The sequence below is a fragment of the Nymphaea colorata genome, chromosome 12, assembly GCF_008831285.2.
Source record: "Nymphaea colorata isolate Beijing-Zhang1983 chromosome 12, ASM883128v2, whole genome shotgun sequence".
NCBI classification, from domain to species: Eukaryota; Viridiplantae; Streptophyta; class Magnoliopsida; order Nymphaeales; family Nymphaeaceae; genus Nymphaea; species Nymphaea colorata.
Genome location: NC_045149.1, coordinates 21,199,990 through 21,214,237, shown reverse-complemented (window position 1 = coordinate 21,214,237; position 14,248 = coordinate 21,199,990). Strand labels below are relative to the sequence as shown.

The 14,248-nt window shown below is 38.3% G+C and overlaps 1 protein-coding gene across 2 annotated transcripts; it reads left to right on the top strand.

Moving 5' to 3' along the window:
• Positions 1-389: 389 nt before the first annotated feature.
• LOC116266366 (uncharacterized) lies at positions 390-8,251 on the top strand. 2 transcript variants are annotated; one of them, XM_031647547.2, is made up of 5 exons: positions 390-679; positions 2,099-2,193; positions 3,495-4,147; positions 6,580-6,670; positions 7,850-8,251. In XM_031647547.2, exons 1-5 carry the CDS (start codon positions 611-613, stop codon positions 7,884-7,886), a joined length of 945 nt encoding a protein of 314 aa, XP_031503407.1. In that variant the 5' UTR covers positions 390-610; the 3' UTR covers positions 7,887-8,251. The 2 variants fall into 2 exon arrangements, with proteins under 2 accessions (XP_031503407.1, XP_031503406.1); XM_031647546.2 differs by having other exon boundaries at positions 3,480-4,147.
• The last annotated feature ends 5,997 nt before the right edge of the window (positions 8,252-14,248 follow it).

Genomic DNA, 14,248 nt, shown 5'->3' with positions numbered 1-14,248 from the left:
GTCTCTATCAAATCTGCGAAAGTCTTGGAACCATTTACATCCCTTGCAGGCTTGTCGGATTCAGATCTGAATGCAAAAGATACAAAAATCAACTCCCAGTTCTACATTTAAATATTTAATTAGATCCTGACATATAATTTGCAGGTGATGATTAATTAGAATCATTTTGCTTACTCAACCTGGCTAAATTAATCCTGATATATAAGCTGCGGAATTCAGAAAGGTGGGTCTGTTTCTGGATTAAGTACAAAATTTTGGACCTTAAATAAGAATTTCTCTAAATAAACGAAGGGTAACGCTGTCAATTCGGATCTGGATCTGAGAACGTGGTCCATTTCCCGGTAGGCTATGTTTCAGACTTTTCGGTTTCTGGTGAAAGCTCCCGCCGCCCATTCATAGAGGGGGAGGGAGGGAGAGAGAGGGCGGGAAAAGGAAGACGAGAAGATTTTCCAAGCTCGGGGGATTAGGGTTCAGTTTGCTTGTGTTCTCCCATTTTTCGGTAGAATTAGGATTAACGTTTCCGGGGTTTCGCTCGCGATCTGTAGAAGTGGTTACTCAGTGGTCGGATACAATCGGGCGATCTTTTTTGTCGGGGTTGGAGTCCGCGGGAATGGAGTCGGCTATCTGGGACGATTCGGCTCTCATTCGCGCCTTCGACGACGCCATGACCAAATACAAGGTCGCCGTTCCCTTTCCTCCCTCTCGTGCTTGCCCCTGGTTAGGGATTCCATTTTCTATCTCGATCTTTTTTTTTTTTTGGGGTTTGTCGAGTTCATTTAGGTACCCTGATAGTGAAATGCTCTTTGCTCGTTCATGCTGTTCATTGCTTCCGAGTTGTTTCAACCTTTGAGACTGTGCACTTTAACCTGGTATTTGAATTTGAGCCGGTTGCTTCTTCTGCAACTATGGATGAAATTCCTCGTTTATTTTCTGCTCATCTTTGCCGAAGCTTGTGCAATTGGAATGATATCCTTGGCCACTTTTGCGCCGTTTTGAGGATGAAATTAGGTAGTCCTTCGATGATAGTCGCTTTACGTAGTCAGTGATTGAGAGTTAAGGTTTATTCCTAAATATTTGAAATTATTGATGGCTGGGTATGCTCTAGGATTTAGCTAGCTTCTGAATGGTCTTTTTAAATGAGGTGCTCTCATTAGTCTTGGGCTTGTACAGGCCTTCAGTTAGTTGGTTCGGATGCGATTTTTGACCCCTTTTTTTTCAGATGTTTGTCTGAAATGTAACGAAACTTGTGGAGTTGTTTTGTGTATGACCACTAACGGGTTTTCGAATTCGCTTACCTTCTTTGGCAGTTAAAGCATATTACTTACGCGTGCATTACTATGCCCATACTTTTTTTATTTAGTGTTTCCATATTTGAAAATTTGAAATGAAAATCTGACGGTTTTAGCTGAACTTTTCCACTTATAAAAAGACTTGATAATTTATATGCTACTCGTCCCCTTTGTGCTCCCTGCCCTTAGTTTATTTAGTCTATCTGAACTGTGATTATTTTGTCTAAACAAATATGTCAAGCATTAGGATTTATTGAATGACTCCGATGCAAATGTAATAGTATGTGTGGAACTGTGGATCTCGGCTTTCTTTCTTTGGTAGTGGTAACTGTTCTGCAACTAAACTATGTTTATGATTTTTTCTTTTTTTTGCTGACCGGTAATTCCTGTGCGGCAGAGCCAAGGGCACACAAGGGCTATAGCGCCCTCTCTAATTTGAAAACTTAAAATTTACATCTGAAAAATTTCAACAATTTTACTTTGGCCTGTGTTTAAGAATTTTTGAAAAATATTGGCCCCTACGACAGATGGTCCCTCAGCCATTTGTCCCATTTCTGAATGAAACAAACATCTGGCTGTCACATTTCTTTCTCAATGAAAGATTGCCTGTCCCGATTTGTCAATTTGGCCCTCCCCAAGACAAGAATTCTGGCTCCACACCTGAATTCCTGTTCATCTTTAGCTGGCACACATATTTAGTTATTTATGAAAGAATGGTTATTTAAGAGAAGTGGTTAGTATGGATTCTAATGTTCTGTATCACTGTATGGTAAGTTAAAAATGAGTACTTGATATCTCCTTTTTTACAGGTGATGCATGCAATACAACAAAGCGGTTCTGATCATGCAATTAAGGCTGAAAATGATGCTCAGGGAGGGGAAATCAGTGCTGTTGGTGAGTCAAGGTCAGTCATTAAGTTCATTTGTAACTTGTATTTGATATCTGTCGGGATAAATAGTTCAACATTCAACAGGTTGCCTGAAGCTCAACTTTGATATTTCTCATGCGACCATGCCAACTTAGGGTTTTAATAATGCATTTCAAATAATTTGGTTGCTGCTAATGCAAGTTTTTTGCATGAATAATTAATTTAAGAAATTGTCATAACATAGGGTAAGTGATTGCAATAACAAGTGCTTGTTTTTTTCTCTCTGGTTTTATGACTGTGTTGTTTTGACATCGTAGAAGGAAGGGAGGACAACATGGTGCAATAACTGAACAATATATAGATGTTTTAACTGGTAAAAATGTAACAGAAATTTGTATCAGTATGGAATACATGTGTACTTAAAGGTCTTTTCTTGATATCCCTTACAAAAGCAAGAACCAATTTTGTTACAACGAGTTTCCAGTATAGCTGTTGGTAATCTTGGAAATGCATTATGCTGCAAGATAAGTGAAAGAAACTGCTCTTGATGACAAGGAAGTGCAGCTTGACATGTTTCCTGTTTATGTTAACGAGTCACTTAACAGTTGTACCATAATGCTCTAAGTGAAGCACTAGAGTGTCTAACTGTCTATACTTATCCATGTATTAAAGTGTCAAACTGGAATTCCGAAGATACTTTGCAATGCCTAAGAATTCTCCAATACAACGATTTTCTTTGTTTGATGTTGGTGTTCAAGAGCTTTTAACTGGAAGTTTGGTGAAAATCACTAGTATGTGTGGACTGCAAGCTCTAAAAGGTCCACTGGGTGCCAAGTTAGGGCCCAACCGGGACTCATAACAAGCTTAGAAAATGGACCTAAAATTTTGAAACTTAATTTTTAGAATGAAAATAATTGCAAAGTTCACATAATGAAAAACAATTGTGGGGCCCCATCTATTTAATATATGTGTGTGTGTGAAGGCAAGAAGAAAGACTTGCTCTTCCTATTTAGGAGGCTCAAGAGAGCTCCCTAGGTGCTACTTGCTAGGATAAAGCCTAGTGACTAGATGGCCTAGGCCCTAGGCTGCTGTTCCTGAATACATGGATTAGTATCTAGTGTTCTCCAATTTCTATTCCTTTCATTTGCTGAATTGCTTAGACTTGTTCAGCAATTCTTAGTGTCTTGCTTAGATGGTTGTCTGATTGTTTTATCTCCTGGATATTATCAAACCTATAATAAGAGAAGCTGTTTGTTGGTGCTTTTTCCTTTGTTGCATAACATACTTTTCCACTGTGCAACTCCACTTACTTGTACCTTCAGACTTGATTTCTCTAGAAATGTGGAGTTTCATCGTGATGCTGATAACTTATTAAAGGGTTCAACCGAGATTCCTGCATCCTGTGATACTTCAGGAGAAGTAGCCAAGAGTCCTGCTCTTGATGAAAATAATCCAGCGTCTGACTCAAACATCAAAAATAGTTGTACATATGCATCTATGGATCCTGCATCACATGGACAATTTGATGGTTATGCGACTCCTGAATATGCAGACTATAGCCAGTTAATTAGTAAATATAATGAGCTTGAGATGCAAAGGCAGCAGGTGTTGCAACAAATTTATCAAGCAAGTTATAGCAATGATCAACCATCAAGTAGTAGCTGTGTTTCTTCTTCCCCATGGGATGTTTGCTGCTGCACTGCCCAGCCCCATCAGCTCCCTACGTACCAGTCAGTTAACTCTTGCTTACAATCATTGTGTCACCCTTGCTACTGTGTACCTGCTCAACCTGTTAGCACATTATCTCCTGAGGTGGTACACTGTGCTGCTAATAGTAGCATCCCTGCCACTGTTCCAGACTCGGCCTTGGGTACTGCAAATCAGAGATCTTCTTCTTGTGATAGTGTTGTGTCACTGGGAATAGAAGCTGCAGAAAGGGCTCTAGCTTCTATCAAGATCAAAGCTTTTGAGTCTAATAAGGCTTGTGAAGGTCAGCATGCATTACTTACTTTTGAACATGTGGTTTTGAAGATTAATCCATAGTAATTTTTGCTGCTTCATTCGTTTTTCTTTTTTTTACCTCTTTGGTCTAGCACAGCATCTGTGTCCGCCTTTGGCAGAAAGAGTTATTTAGTCTACTTGGTATGGAAAGGATGTTGTTCTTTCTTTAACCTGCAAGTTGGTGTTAAGCAGAAGAACACTAGATTATGTGAAGAGACAATAGCCCTGCCTATAAACCCTTGATCTTTGTTAACTTGAAGTCTTAAGCCAACTCATTAGCCTGATCAGTGGATTGTTAGCCTTTCTTATGCATTAAGTTTGAATTCATTTTTATATTCTTTATAAATTCACCTATGTAGAATTTTGAACTCTTTTAAACAGTAGGTAATCTATTTTTTTATATTTGTGTTGGTAAAAAGTATTTTACGATGGTGATGCTGCTGAATAAAGCCTGATCCAATTATCGCCTACTGGTGGACTTGTGGGTTTAAGCAATCAATGCCATTAGTAATTCATTATTATGTTTGCCATTTTTTTTTTTGGAGACCCATAAATGTTATGTCGTGTTCACAAAATAGAAAAGCTATTGAGCTAGATACAGATTTTGAATTTTGGACTTTATGTTTGTCTATTATATTTTTGTCTTGATGTGCTTGTAAGGATATGATTTGTTCTGCTTATCTCCACTGCAGTCTCATCATTTCTGGGATGCTTGGGTTTCTCTTTACTTATTTTGAGTTTATAAGCTGATACTGCAAAAGCTTTTTATAGAAATGGTCATATTCATCATTGCATGCAAAAATGTGTTGTCAGATATTGACTAATACCCTTTATGCATTTGTACCACTCTATTCCTGAACATCAGGGTTTACCTCACTGTAAGTGGTTTGTTGGATAAACTTAATTATTGTAGTTGATGGTGGTTATGATTTACTTTTTTTGCACTTTTCTTCCTCCTATATTGCTGTAGTTTATGGAATATTATCATTCCAAATTTCCAAGCAAACTGCCATCAAGAAATTTCAGAATATAGAAACACCACTTGTTGCATGTTCTTGTTGCACTTAAAGATATTGAGATGTGATGCAGAACAGGGGCTTTTCTCTGAAATATGTAAGAAAAATGTTTGTGTATGTGAATGTGTCACTTCTATATGATGCAGCAGTTTTTTTCTGTTCTTGTCCATTGTCCATTTAACTGGCACTCCAGGTCAAAGGAACAATTTTTTTCCTACTGGCTCAAAATGTGTGAAATCCTCAAGTGCACCATCCTCTGGGATAAAGCCACATTTCATGTTTATTAGTCTATAATGGTTTTTTTTTTTTTGGAAATGCATTTGATAGTGTTGTACGCATGTATTTTGTGAATTTATGTGGCTTCTATGTGCATTGAATATGAGTATGCACACTTGTTAATTGATGCTTTCCATGTGTATTTGCACACATGAAATTGTGTTTATTTGGGTTTCATATATAGCTGTGTACATGCAGCACATGCATTCATACCTTCACTCCACCTGGAGTTCCGATTAAGGGATCAGGCCAAGATTGTTCTTGATGTGGGCTCCTAGAAGTTTTGTCATCCACTCAAACGAGAAATGAATGCCTTATATTATTTGCACATGCACAGACTTGCCTCTTTTTTATGTATCTGGACGCACACAGACTTCAATTAAGCAAATTTTGCAATCATTTACATCTTCCATATAAGTCCTAGTGTTCTTTCTGAATGATATGGATTTAAGAGCTTCTGGGTGATATGCAGAAGTTATGCTATAGCATGGGAAATTCCTGACTATGGAAGATGACAAACCCATGGCACATTCTGTCGTAAAAAGGAAAAGCAAAAAAGATGTTGCTATGTCTTAATATATAGTGTAGGTCATAATTCATGATTGGATCCAGTTTGTGGTTGTGGATGAAATTAATCTTGTTCCGTCTTGTATTGCATCAATAAGTTGTTGCTAGTGCTTGTTCCATAAGGCTGTTGAAAAACCCTATCTTATCTGATTACTGTAACTTCGGCTTGGAGAGAAGGAACTCAAAAGCACCCCTATCGCTAGCATATTACAAGTCAATTTATATGCTTTAGCTTTATTTGTCAACAGACTGAACACCTAAAATCTGGTCAACATTGTCCTCGGAAAACATGCATGTTCTAAGGCTGATGCTTTCTTCAACAGTTGTCCTGATCATCACTTTGATCTGCGAAAGGTTTAGGAAGCTAATGTTTCTTCTGAAAACCACAATGACAATCATATTGCTTCTTTTGTTGGATGATTTTTGTTTGAATTTATTAGAAGTGCCAAATCTGCTTTTTGGGTGGATCATGGCTTTGTTTATTGTTTATAGACACTATGGAGCTTTTGAGATGTTGGTTCATAGAAAAGAGAGTTGAATGTCTTCTGGGTTGTGGATGCAGGTGAGCAAGGGGGCAGTCAGAGCAGCAGATCTGACACTCAGATCTCTGATCTTCTTACGGCTTGGTATTCTGCAGGATTCTACACCGGCAAGTAAGATTTGTGTATTCTTGCTTTTTCTTCTTTTCTTATCAGTTCCCTGCTCAAGGAAGAGGAATTCTTTTTTGGTATCTACCTTTGTTATCTGGCCATATAGGAAGATGCCCTGACTTGAACAGCTAATGGCTGAAGTTCCGAGGCTAAAGTCAAGCTTGCTTGTTGAAAACAACCTGGCTTGAACAGATTCCAGTCACATTTCGCTGATGCACCTGAGCATCAGCTTCATGATAGTTCACCAATCTAGTTGAGATGCCTGATTCAGGACATAAAAAGTTAGATTTCAAGACAGGGCTTAAGTAACAAAATCTTTGAATATTCTGAACTGTTCCAAATATTAATTTTCCAATGCCACCAAAATTTTATTTACGTGATGACAATTTTTCAAGATTAACTGCAGTTGCTACCGACATATATTTGGTATAAAGGATGTTGATTATCATTTTAACGTCAATAACTATTATATGCTATTTTCAATTTTTAACAGGGGTCTATCACGTCTAAGTTCACCTTCTCTCCCAACCTTGATTTTTTAGTTTTATTTGCTTTCGTTGTTTTTGTTTTAATATACATTTGTATTTAGTTCAGTATCGTTCCCATACCTCTGGTTGTTTGAACTTATAGAAACGGTAGTCCAAAGTATGAAATGGAAGATGAGAAGAAAATGCAAAGTAATATAAAAGCCTCGACATTCTCTATGAATATAATAGCAAAATTACTTTTTTTTGTGCTTACTAACCATTGATGTCTAAGTGCAATTCGTAAAGTTGGTAAACGCTCCATTTTTTGGTGTTGCCACACCAATTTGGGTTTCAACCCCAAAAGGAAGTGTTCAACTCTTGGTCAGTTGACAAATTGAGGTTTACAAGAAATTCAGCTTTATATGAATTATGAAGTTTCGACTTGAAATTTTTTGCTGGACTCAGTCAAAGGGAGGAAGTTAATTCATGTAAAACAGCACAACTGAAGATGGTATTGTTGCATGTCCTCAGTTGGTTTTCCTCCTCAAGTTGTTCAGTGGCATTTTTCCTAGTGTCCAATCTCACAGGATGTGCTATCGCTATTTGTTCATCTCTCAACTAGTTGTGACAAATTTGGCGCATCACTGGAGAATAATTCCAACTTGGTCTTGGATACATTTCGGTTGCATGATTTATGCTCTTTACTGCCATGCAGGTATCTGGCGGAACAGTCAAATGCCAAACGCTTGTAGAATTTCGTGTATGCATCGTCTCATCAACAGTGGCAGACATGTGGCACGTTAACTCTTTTTAGCAATCAATAGTTCACCTTTTGAGCACTATATATTTCATGGTTGCATGTCCTTGTAAGAAAAACTTAAAGCAGGGGAAATCCAGCTTATGGTTCTGCATGGAAGGACCTAAGCAGCTGTTGTTATGGGGCTGGGAAACAAGCCAAGTTTCTCTAGTTCTTGTTTGCTTGGTCTGGGAAGGTCTTGCTTTTGAACTCGTCAAAATGAGCTTGGCGTTTTAGGTGCGACTGGTATTTGCTCAGCTCGGCCCTACTTGTAATAAACTTATTAAACAATGATCAGTATAGTTCACATATATTATTTCATATGGGTTGGTGGTAAGCTGTTTTACCAATAGGTATGCTGGCAATTAAAAGTTGTCTTCAACGGGTTAATTCATGCTTAGTCTGAAAGTCTTTTCAGATTCCGAACTAATGTGTTTTATTTTACGACACATGCTTGAACTCTTACTAAACGAGAAAGTAAACAAAAAGGAAAAAGAATGAGATAGATTCCTAAGTGTACTATTTTATTTGTTCGTATCTTGTCGAGGACAGGATGCTTCCTGTTTAGTTCACTTTATGAGTATTTTTATTCGTCCTTTTACGTATGGTATGCAGACGTAATACCAAAGTATACCTTAGGTTTATTCGTAACCATTGGGGGGGAGCCGTATGAAACTGAAGTATCATGTATAGTCGGCTATGATTCAAGTAGGGCTGATGCAGTTAAGTGTGGTCAGAATACAGTTTTGAGGCGGAATCTTTGGCGTCAATCTATAGGGTTCTTTGTTTTTGTAATTTCTTCACTAACAGAAAATGAGATTTCCCTTTGACTAGTAGCAAATTTTTAGTTATTAACAAGTTATTGAACTGAATGCTCAAGTATCAGATTTGGTTTGTTTATATGTAGAAGACAAAATTGGCTTGAAGTATGGATAGAATGGGAATCACCACTTGTTTAAAAAACAAAGGATGGGTTATTCACCTTTCATGGTCAAAGGTGAATTAAAAGCTAAACAGTGGTAATTCTAATAAAAGCTATGCAGTGGTAATTCTAAAGTTCTCTAAGAGGAAAGCGATGTCTTCGGTCTAAACAGATTTACTAATGGATACCCTAAAAGGTTATAGAATTTTGTTTTAACCAACAATTTAATTTTAAAAAATTGGGACTATTGTATTGAATCTCTTAATATTTGTACTGATCACAGATGAATTCTCAAGTTTAAAAGCAATAAAGCTAGCTGCTGGCCTGTTTGTCAGAACAGAGACTGTGGATACTGCTTCCCCACCTGGTTAGGTGAAGGTGGCGCTAGCATCGGGTGGAAAACTATTCTTCTATGTTGGAGCCAGTTGGTCTTTGGAGGGCACTGTATGATTAAAGTGGTTAGCTGTGTTTGAGGGAGAGTTGAAGCTCAATTTCTTAAGACTGTTTTGATGCAAGAATCTCGTCACAAACTTGTACTTGGATTGGCTGGTTGTTGAACAACCTGTGTTTAGCTCGTTTACCAGCTCTAACTGTCCCCCAGACATTTGAGGTTTCCTACCGGCCATGAGATCCTTATCATGAACAGCGAGATATCTGAACTCAGTTTTCCTGGCTAAACCTTCCATTGCTCACATCTATAATAAACCAAACATGAAACCCAGTAGCTTCGTGTTGTTTGGTTTTGGAAAATACTCAAATTAGATGAGAGATGGTTACGGGCACGCTGTGTATGGTGCACGATTCAATTGTGCGCAGGCCTGTGCATATAACCAGTTACCAAATTAGATAGTTAGATGGCGAGGTATCTTGAAGGCCTATTTGGTTCTGTAGCGGGTAGTATGAGCTATGGTGCTTGAAGATGTTCGAGACCAAGAAAGTAGATCAAAGATTTGATCCTGTGATCAGGCTAGATCTTAGTTTGCAGCTTGAGTAGTTGCTGGACTGAGCAGAACTTTCTCTCAAGCACCTTTGAAGTATAAAAAGAAATACTTTCTCAAGTGGTGGCAAAGTGTGTCCGGAAAAGTTTTATTCCATTTGGCAAGGCCCACGAACGCATAAAGTTTGGTCTCAGCATCGGCACCTTGCAAGTTACAGTCGATCACGTTTGTTGCATGGCTTTAACCGGTCGCCGGAAAGGTGGCCGAATTTGTTCTCATGTTCTAAAGTCTATTGACCGTAAGTTCCTGGTTTTTTCTAAAAGCTTCCAAGATATATATGTGGTGATACGAGAAGAGCAAACGACGGCTGCCCGTCCTTTGAAATGGTCAGAAAATAAGTCTGAACAAATATGGAAAGTGGAGAGGACTTTTTATCCGGCGGCGAGGTGTCGGCCTTCCAGTAGTTAGGCAGAACGCCCGTCCAAGAATTGAACTAAAAGTTCGCGGAAAATCTTTGACCCCAATTTTGTGAGAGCCGCTTTGCAAAAAAATAAACTGAGGTTGCGTCAGGAGATGAATCATGCCGACATACGTCTTCGCTCATCCATCATCACGGGGACAACGATTGTTGGTAGGAAGAGAGGCTCATTTCTGATACCCGTTTCACTGAGTTTAATATATATCATAAAAAGAGATCCAAAATCAGTTGCAGAATCTTGGTTTTATTGGTTTGGAGGCAATGAATGTCCAAAATTAACTTCAGACAATTATTACATTCTTGTGCGGCATCTTTCTTTACTAAGTTCAGAGAACTTTTCTTGAATTTTCCTACTTTACTTGAGAAAAACTAAAACTATCCTGGGTAGAGAGACTTCATGGCTCGGTTGGAGCTCAAGTCGAGCTCCATAGAACAGGTTTGAACTCAAGTAGAGAGTTCGAAATTGACTCGATAGATTCGTTTCTTTTAAATTTAATCTTTCAAATTTTGAATGTTAACTTCGGCTCGACTCGTGAAGCTCGTTTGAAGCTCATTTAAACGAGCTCGATAAAGCTCGTTATCTGGTTAATGCAGTGAAAAAGCTGAGTTTGAATTACTTTCCAGGAAAATGGGCGAATTAAGATTTAAATGGTGGGTAAGACTCGAGCTAAGTCTAGCTTAAACGAGCCGATTTCAACGAACTTGAACTCAACTCGGCTAAATGAACAAGTTGAAACATCAACTCTAGCTCAACTAGTTTAGCAAAAAGAGCCTGTTCAAGCTCGAGCGGTAGCCGAACTCGAGTTGCTTGGCTCATTGTTCAGGCCTACTCCGCCTAGGCCTAGTTTAGAGTCATGGTCTGTGTTGGCTTTAATAAATTAATGATGGGGCACCACTTAGCTTGGCCCACCCACTTGTACCTGCCGCGCCCTTGCGAATCAGGAAACGATGTTTGAAGATATGAACACACCGATGGATAGAAAGCCCACAATTTGCAGCATTTATGTGTAGAAAAAATCTCAAATTCCACCATCGGTGACCATTAATTTGGCCGGTTTGGCAACATTTAAATGTGTTTCCTGAAATCTGATTTCACCGACGAACTTGAAAAGTCTAAAATTTCATGAACATATAATATACAACAGCTTAGAACTATTTTAAATCTCAACAATAATTTAGTACACATCTACAATTAAAAGACTTTCAAATTATTAGGATGGACGTGAGCATTATACATCTCTGCCTTAAGTAGCGTGGTGTGATATTTAAATTAAAAAGTATACCAGCGTCGACGATGCAATAGTGGCGCACTTGTTTAGAGATACTTAAATCTGGTAGGGTGATTGTGTATATATATAAATATAAATATTTAAGATTTTCATTTAAAAGTAAAAAACTTTTAATTGCACAGTTGCCCACTCCAGGACCTCAAAAACAGTTGGAATGAAAGGACCTTCGGACAGCTTTTTCCGGCGAACATTACAATTAAAAGACTTTTGAAACATACCACCAACGTCAGATTGAACAAGAAAAGAAGAAATAAATCAAGCAAAGTCCGAGTGAACTGGACAGACCGAGCCAAAACGATCTGAAGATGGACAACACGGAAAGCTAAAGAGTACAGTCTAGCCGTGACAAAGTGGAGATGGTGAGTGGAATGATGAGGATACGGATGCCTCGCCATTATCAACACGTGGCCTACACTTTTCCGGCCTTCTCTTTTTTCTCGCCGGAAGGTTTGAACGGCAGCCGGCGTACCGGCCGGCGTAGACTATTAATACGAGCGGCAGGCCGTGCGGCCCTGCATCGCATGTAATTATTTGTCTGTTGGTACGAAGAGGTTCTTTTGTTTTTATTTCTGTTCCTCGCTTTCATCATTTTCAATATGTCATTGTCACAAACCATGATTTGATCAAAGTAACTTAGCATCTTTACATCCGGCCAGCATCTTTTCTGCTTAAATTCATAGACGTCGCATTAGTTGCTTCTTTTGTTACCCAATATTTTTTTATATATCTTGTCTCCAAGCAACAGATATAGCACGGGTAGATACCATCTTAATGCGTTTAAAAAAGTGAATAAAAACTACGAAGAATTGTTCTACTTTCAACTGATGGTAGAGAAGATTTGGCTAATATGCGTTCCAAAGCCAGATTCTGATTATTCAGATGTAATTGGTAGTTTATATTTTTTTACTGCAGTAAACGAAATTTGTTTTGGGTAGCGACCTTGATTGAGATTCAACCCGTTGACTGCTACCATTGACCTAACATGCTGTAAAACCCTCGAATTTAAAAAGTTCTCCCTCTCTCTCTCTCTTAGGTGAGGTTCAAATAAATTCAAGGTGAATCAAGATGTCCAAGTATAAACTAGAATATGATGATAAGATCCTCCAACTCCGCACTCTAAGGTTGGGTTTGACAGTATTGTAGATTCGATGCTGCATTAAAATGTATGATTTGGATGATCCTTAGTCAACTGAGGATCTCAATAATGTGGATGTAACATGTAAAAAACTATGGATTTAAGGAAAGAGAGTGAAGATTTTGACCTCAAATCTATGGATCTAAGATCCTAGTGATCTTAGATCACCATGGATCTCAAATCCGCAATAAAACAAGTACATTCTAAAGTTCTTTGGGTTCATACTGAATCAAGTGCATACTGTTAATTCGAATGCAAAGGTTCTCAATTTTCAATCTAAACTCCAAAGTTTGACTAAAATTTCGAAAAAGTATGTTTAGTAGTGGGATAGAGTGTCAACTGAACACCTCACTCATACGACCGGGTTTCTCACAATATTTGGCAAACCCGTGACTTGGACTCGGATCAACAAATGATTGGGTCAACGAGTTGATTCAACGACTCGGTCGAGTTTTAAATTAACATGAATCTAGCTAGTCATGTCAAGTTATGGCTGAGTCAGGCCTAGTCAAGAGTGAATCAGGTCGAGTCAAGAGCGAGTCGGGCCAACCTTGACTCATGGCCAGGTTTTCTATTCATTTTAAGTACTTGAATGAATTGTAGTAAATATCGGTATCAACCCCATATCGAAGTTTTGATTGATACGATTTATTGGGTGTTATCGATCAATACATCAAACCCATTATTTCTTAATTTTTATCTAAAACCAAATAAACATAAGGACGGCTCTGCTTGACTGCTTATAGATACTAAGTAAGCATTTAATGTAAGTTCAAATTGAATTGGATTCGGGCGGGGGACTCACTCATATCAACTTCACTACCCAACCCACTTCCAGTTACTGGATAACATGATCTGATTGCTTAGAGTTGATTGAATCCGGCAAGCTGACCTTGACCGATCTTTCGAGTTCATTTATTATGGTTTGGCTGTTCATTGCTTCATTTAAACCCATTTACAACCCTTCAATTCGAGTATTAATTGTCAACCCAAATCAACCAGGCCGCCCATGGTTGGCCCTGGTCCATTCAAGTGGAAGTCAACCTAGTTCAACCAGGTCCAGTACTGGTTGAACCTACTAATGGCAGCTCAAATCAATGCTAGTCTGGTACTGATTTGACCGGACCTGGCCAACAGTGCGCCTAGTTCTAGGGACATTTGAATGTGTCCAAACCTTTGAACTCCAGGTCCTTAACCCCTCACTAAATATCTTATATAATTTAATAATAAACTTGTAGGCCTAATAATTACAAGGTTGTGAATTTCGGTTTCCGTATCAATTATGAAAATCTGACTTACAAGTTAAAATCATTTCTTGATTAGTTTTTTATATGGGATGCACCAACCTCATTTTGGATGGATGGGAATAATATTAATAATTGTTCTTTTGTTTGTTTGTAGTCACTTTTTACATGCTTTCTTATTTTTCTCCCATTTATTCCTGCAATTTACTTTTTCTTCGCATTTTGTTAACTCCAATAGTTTTTCCTGTTAATTAACAGTTCCAGCTGGTTGCTCTCTTTTGTTTCTTTTGATCTGTTTTCTTAGTAAGCTTT

What these genes read in the sequence shown, in the direction of transcription:
- LOC116266366 (XM_031647546.2), top strand. Translation starts at nt 611, where the DNA reads ATGGAGTCGGCTATCTGGGACGATTCGGCTCTCATTCGCGCCTTCGAC. An exon ending in ACGCCATGACCAAATACAAG is followed by an intron (nt 680 to 2,098) that starts GTCGCCGTTCCC and finishes CCTTTTTTACAG; the next exon opens with GTGATGCATGCAATACAACA. An exon ending in GCAGGATTCTACACCGGCAA is followed by an intron (nt 6,671 to 7,849) that starts GTAAGATTTGTG and finishes ACTGCCATGCAG; the next exon opens with GTATCTGGCGGAACAGTCAA.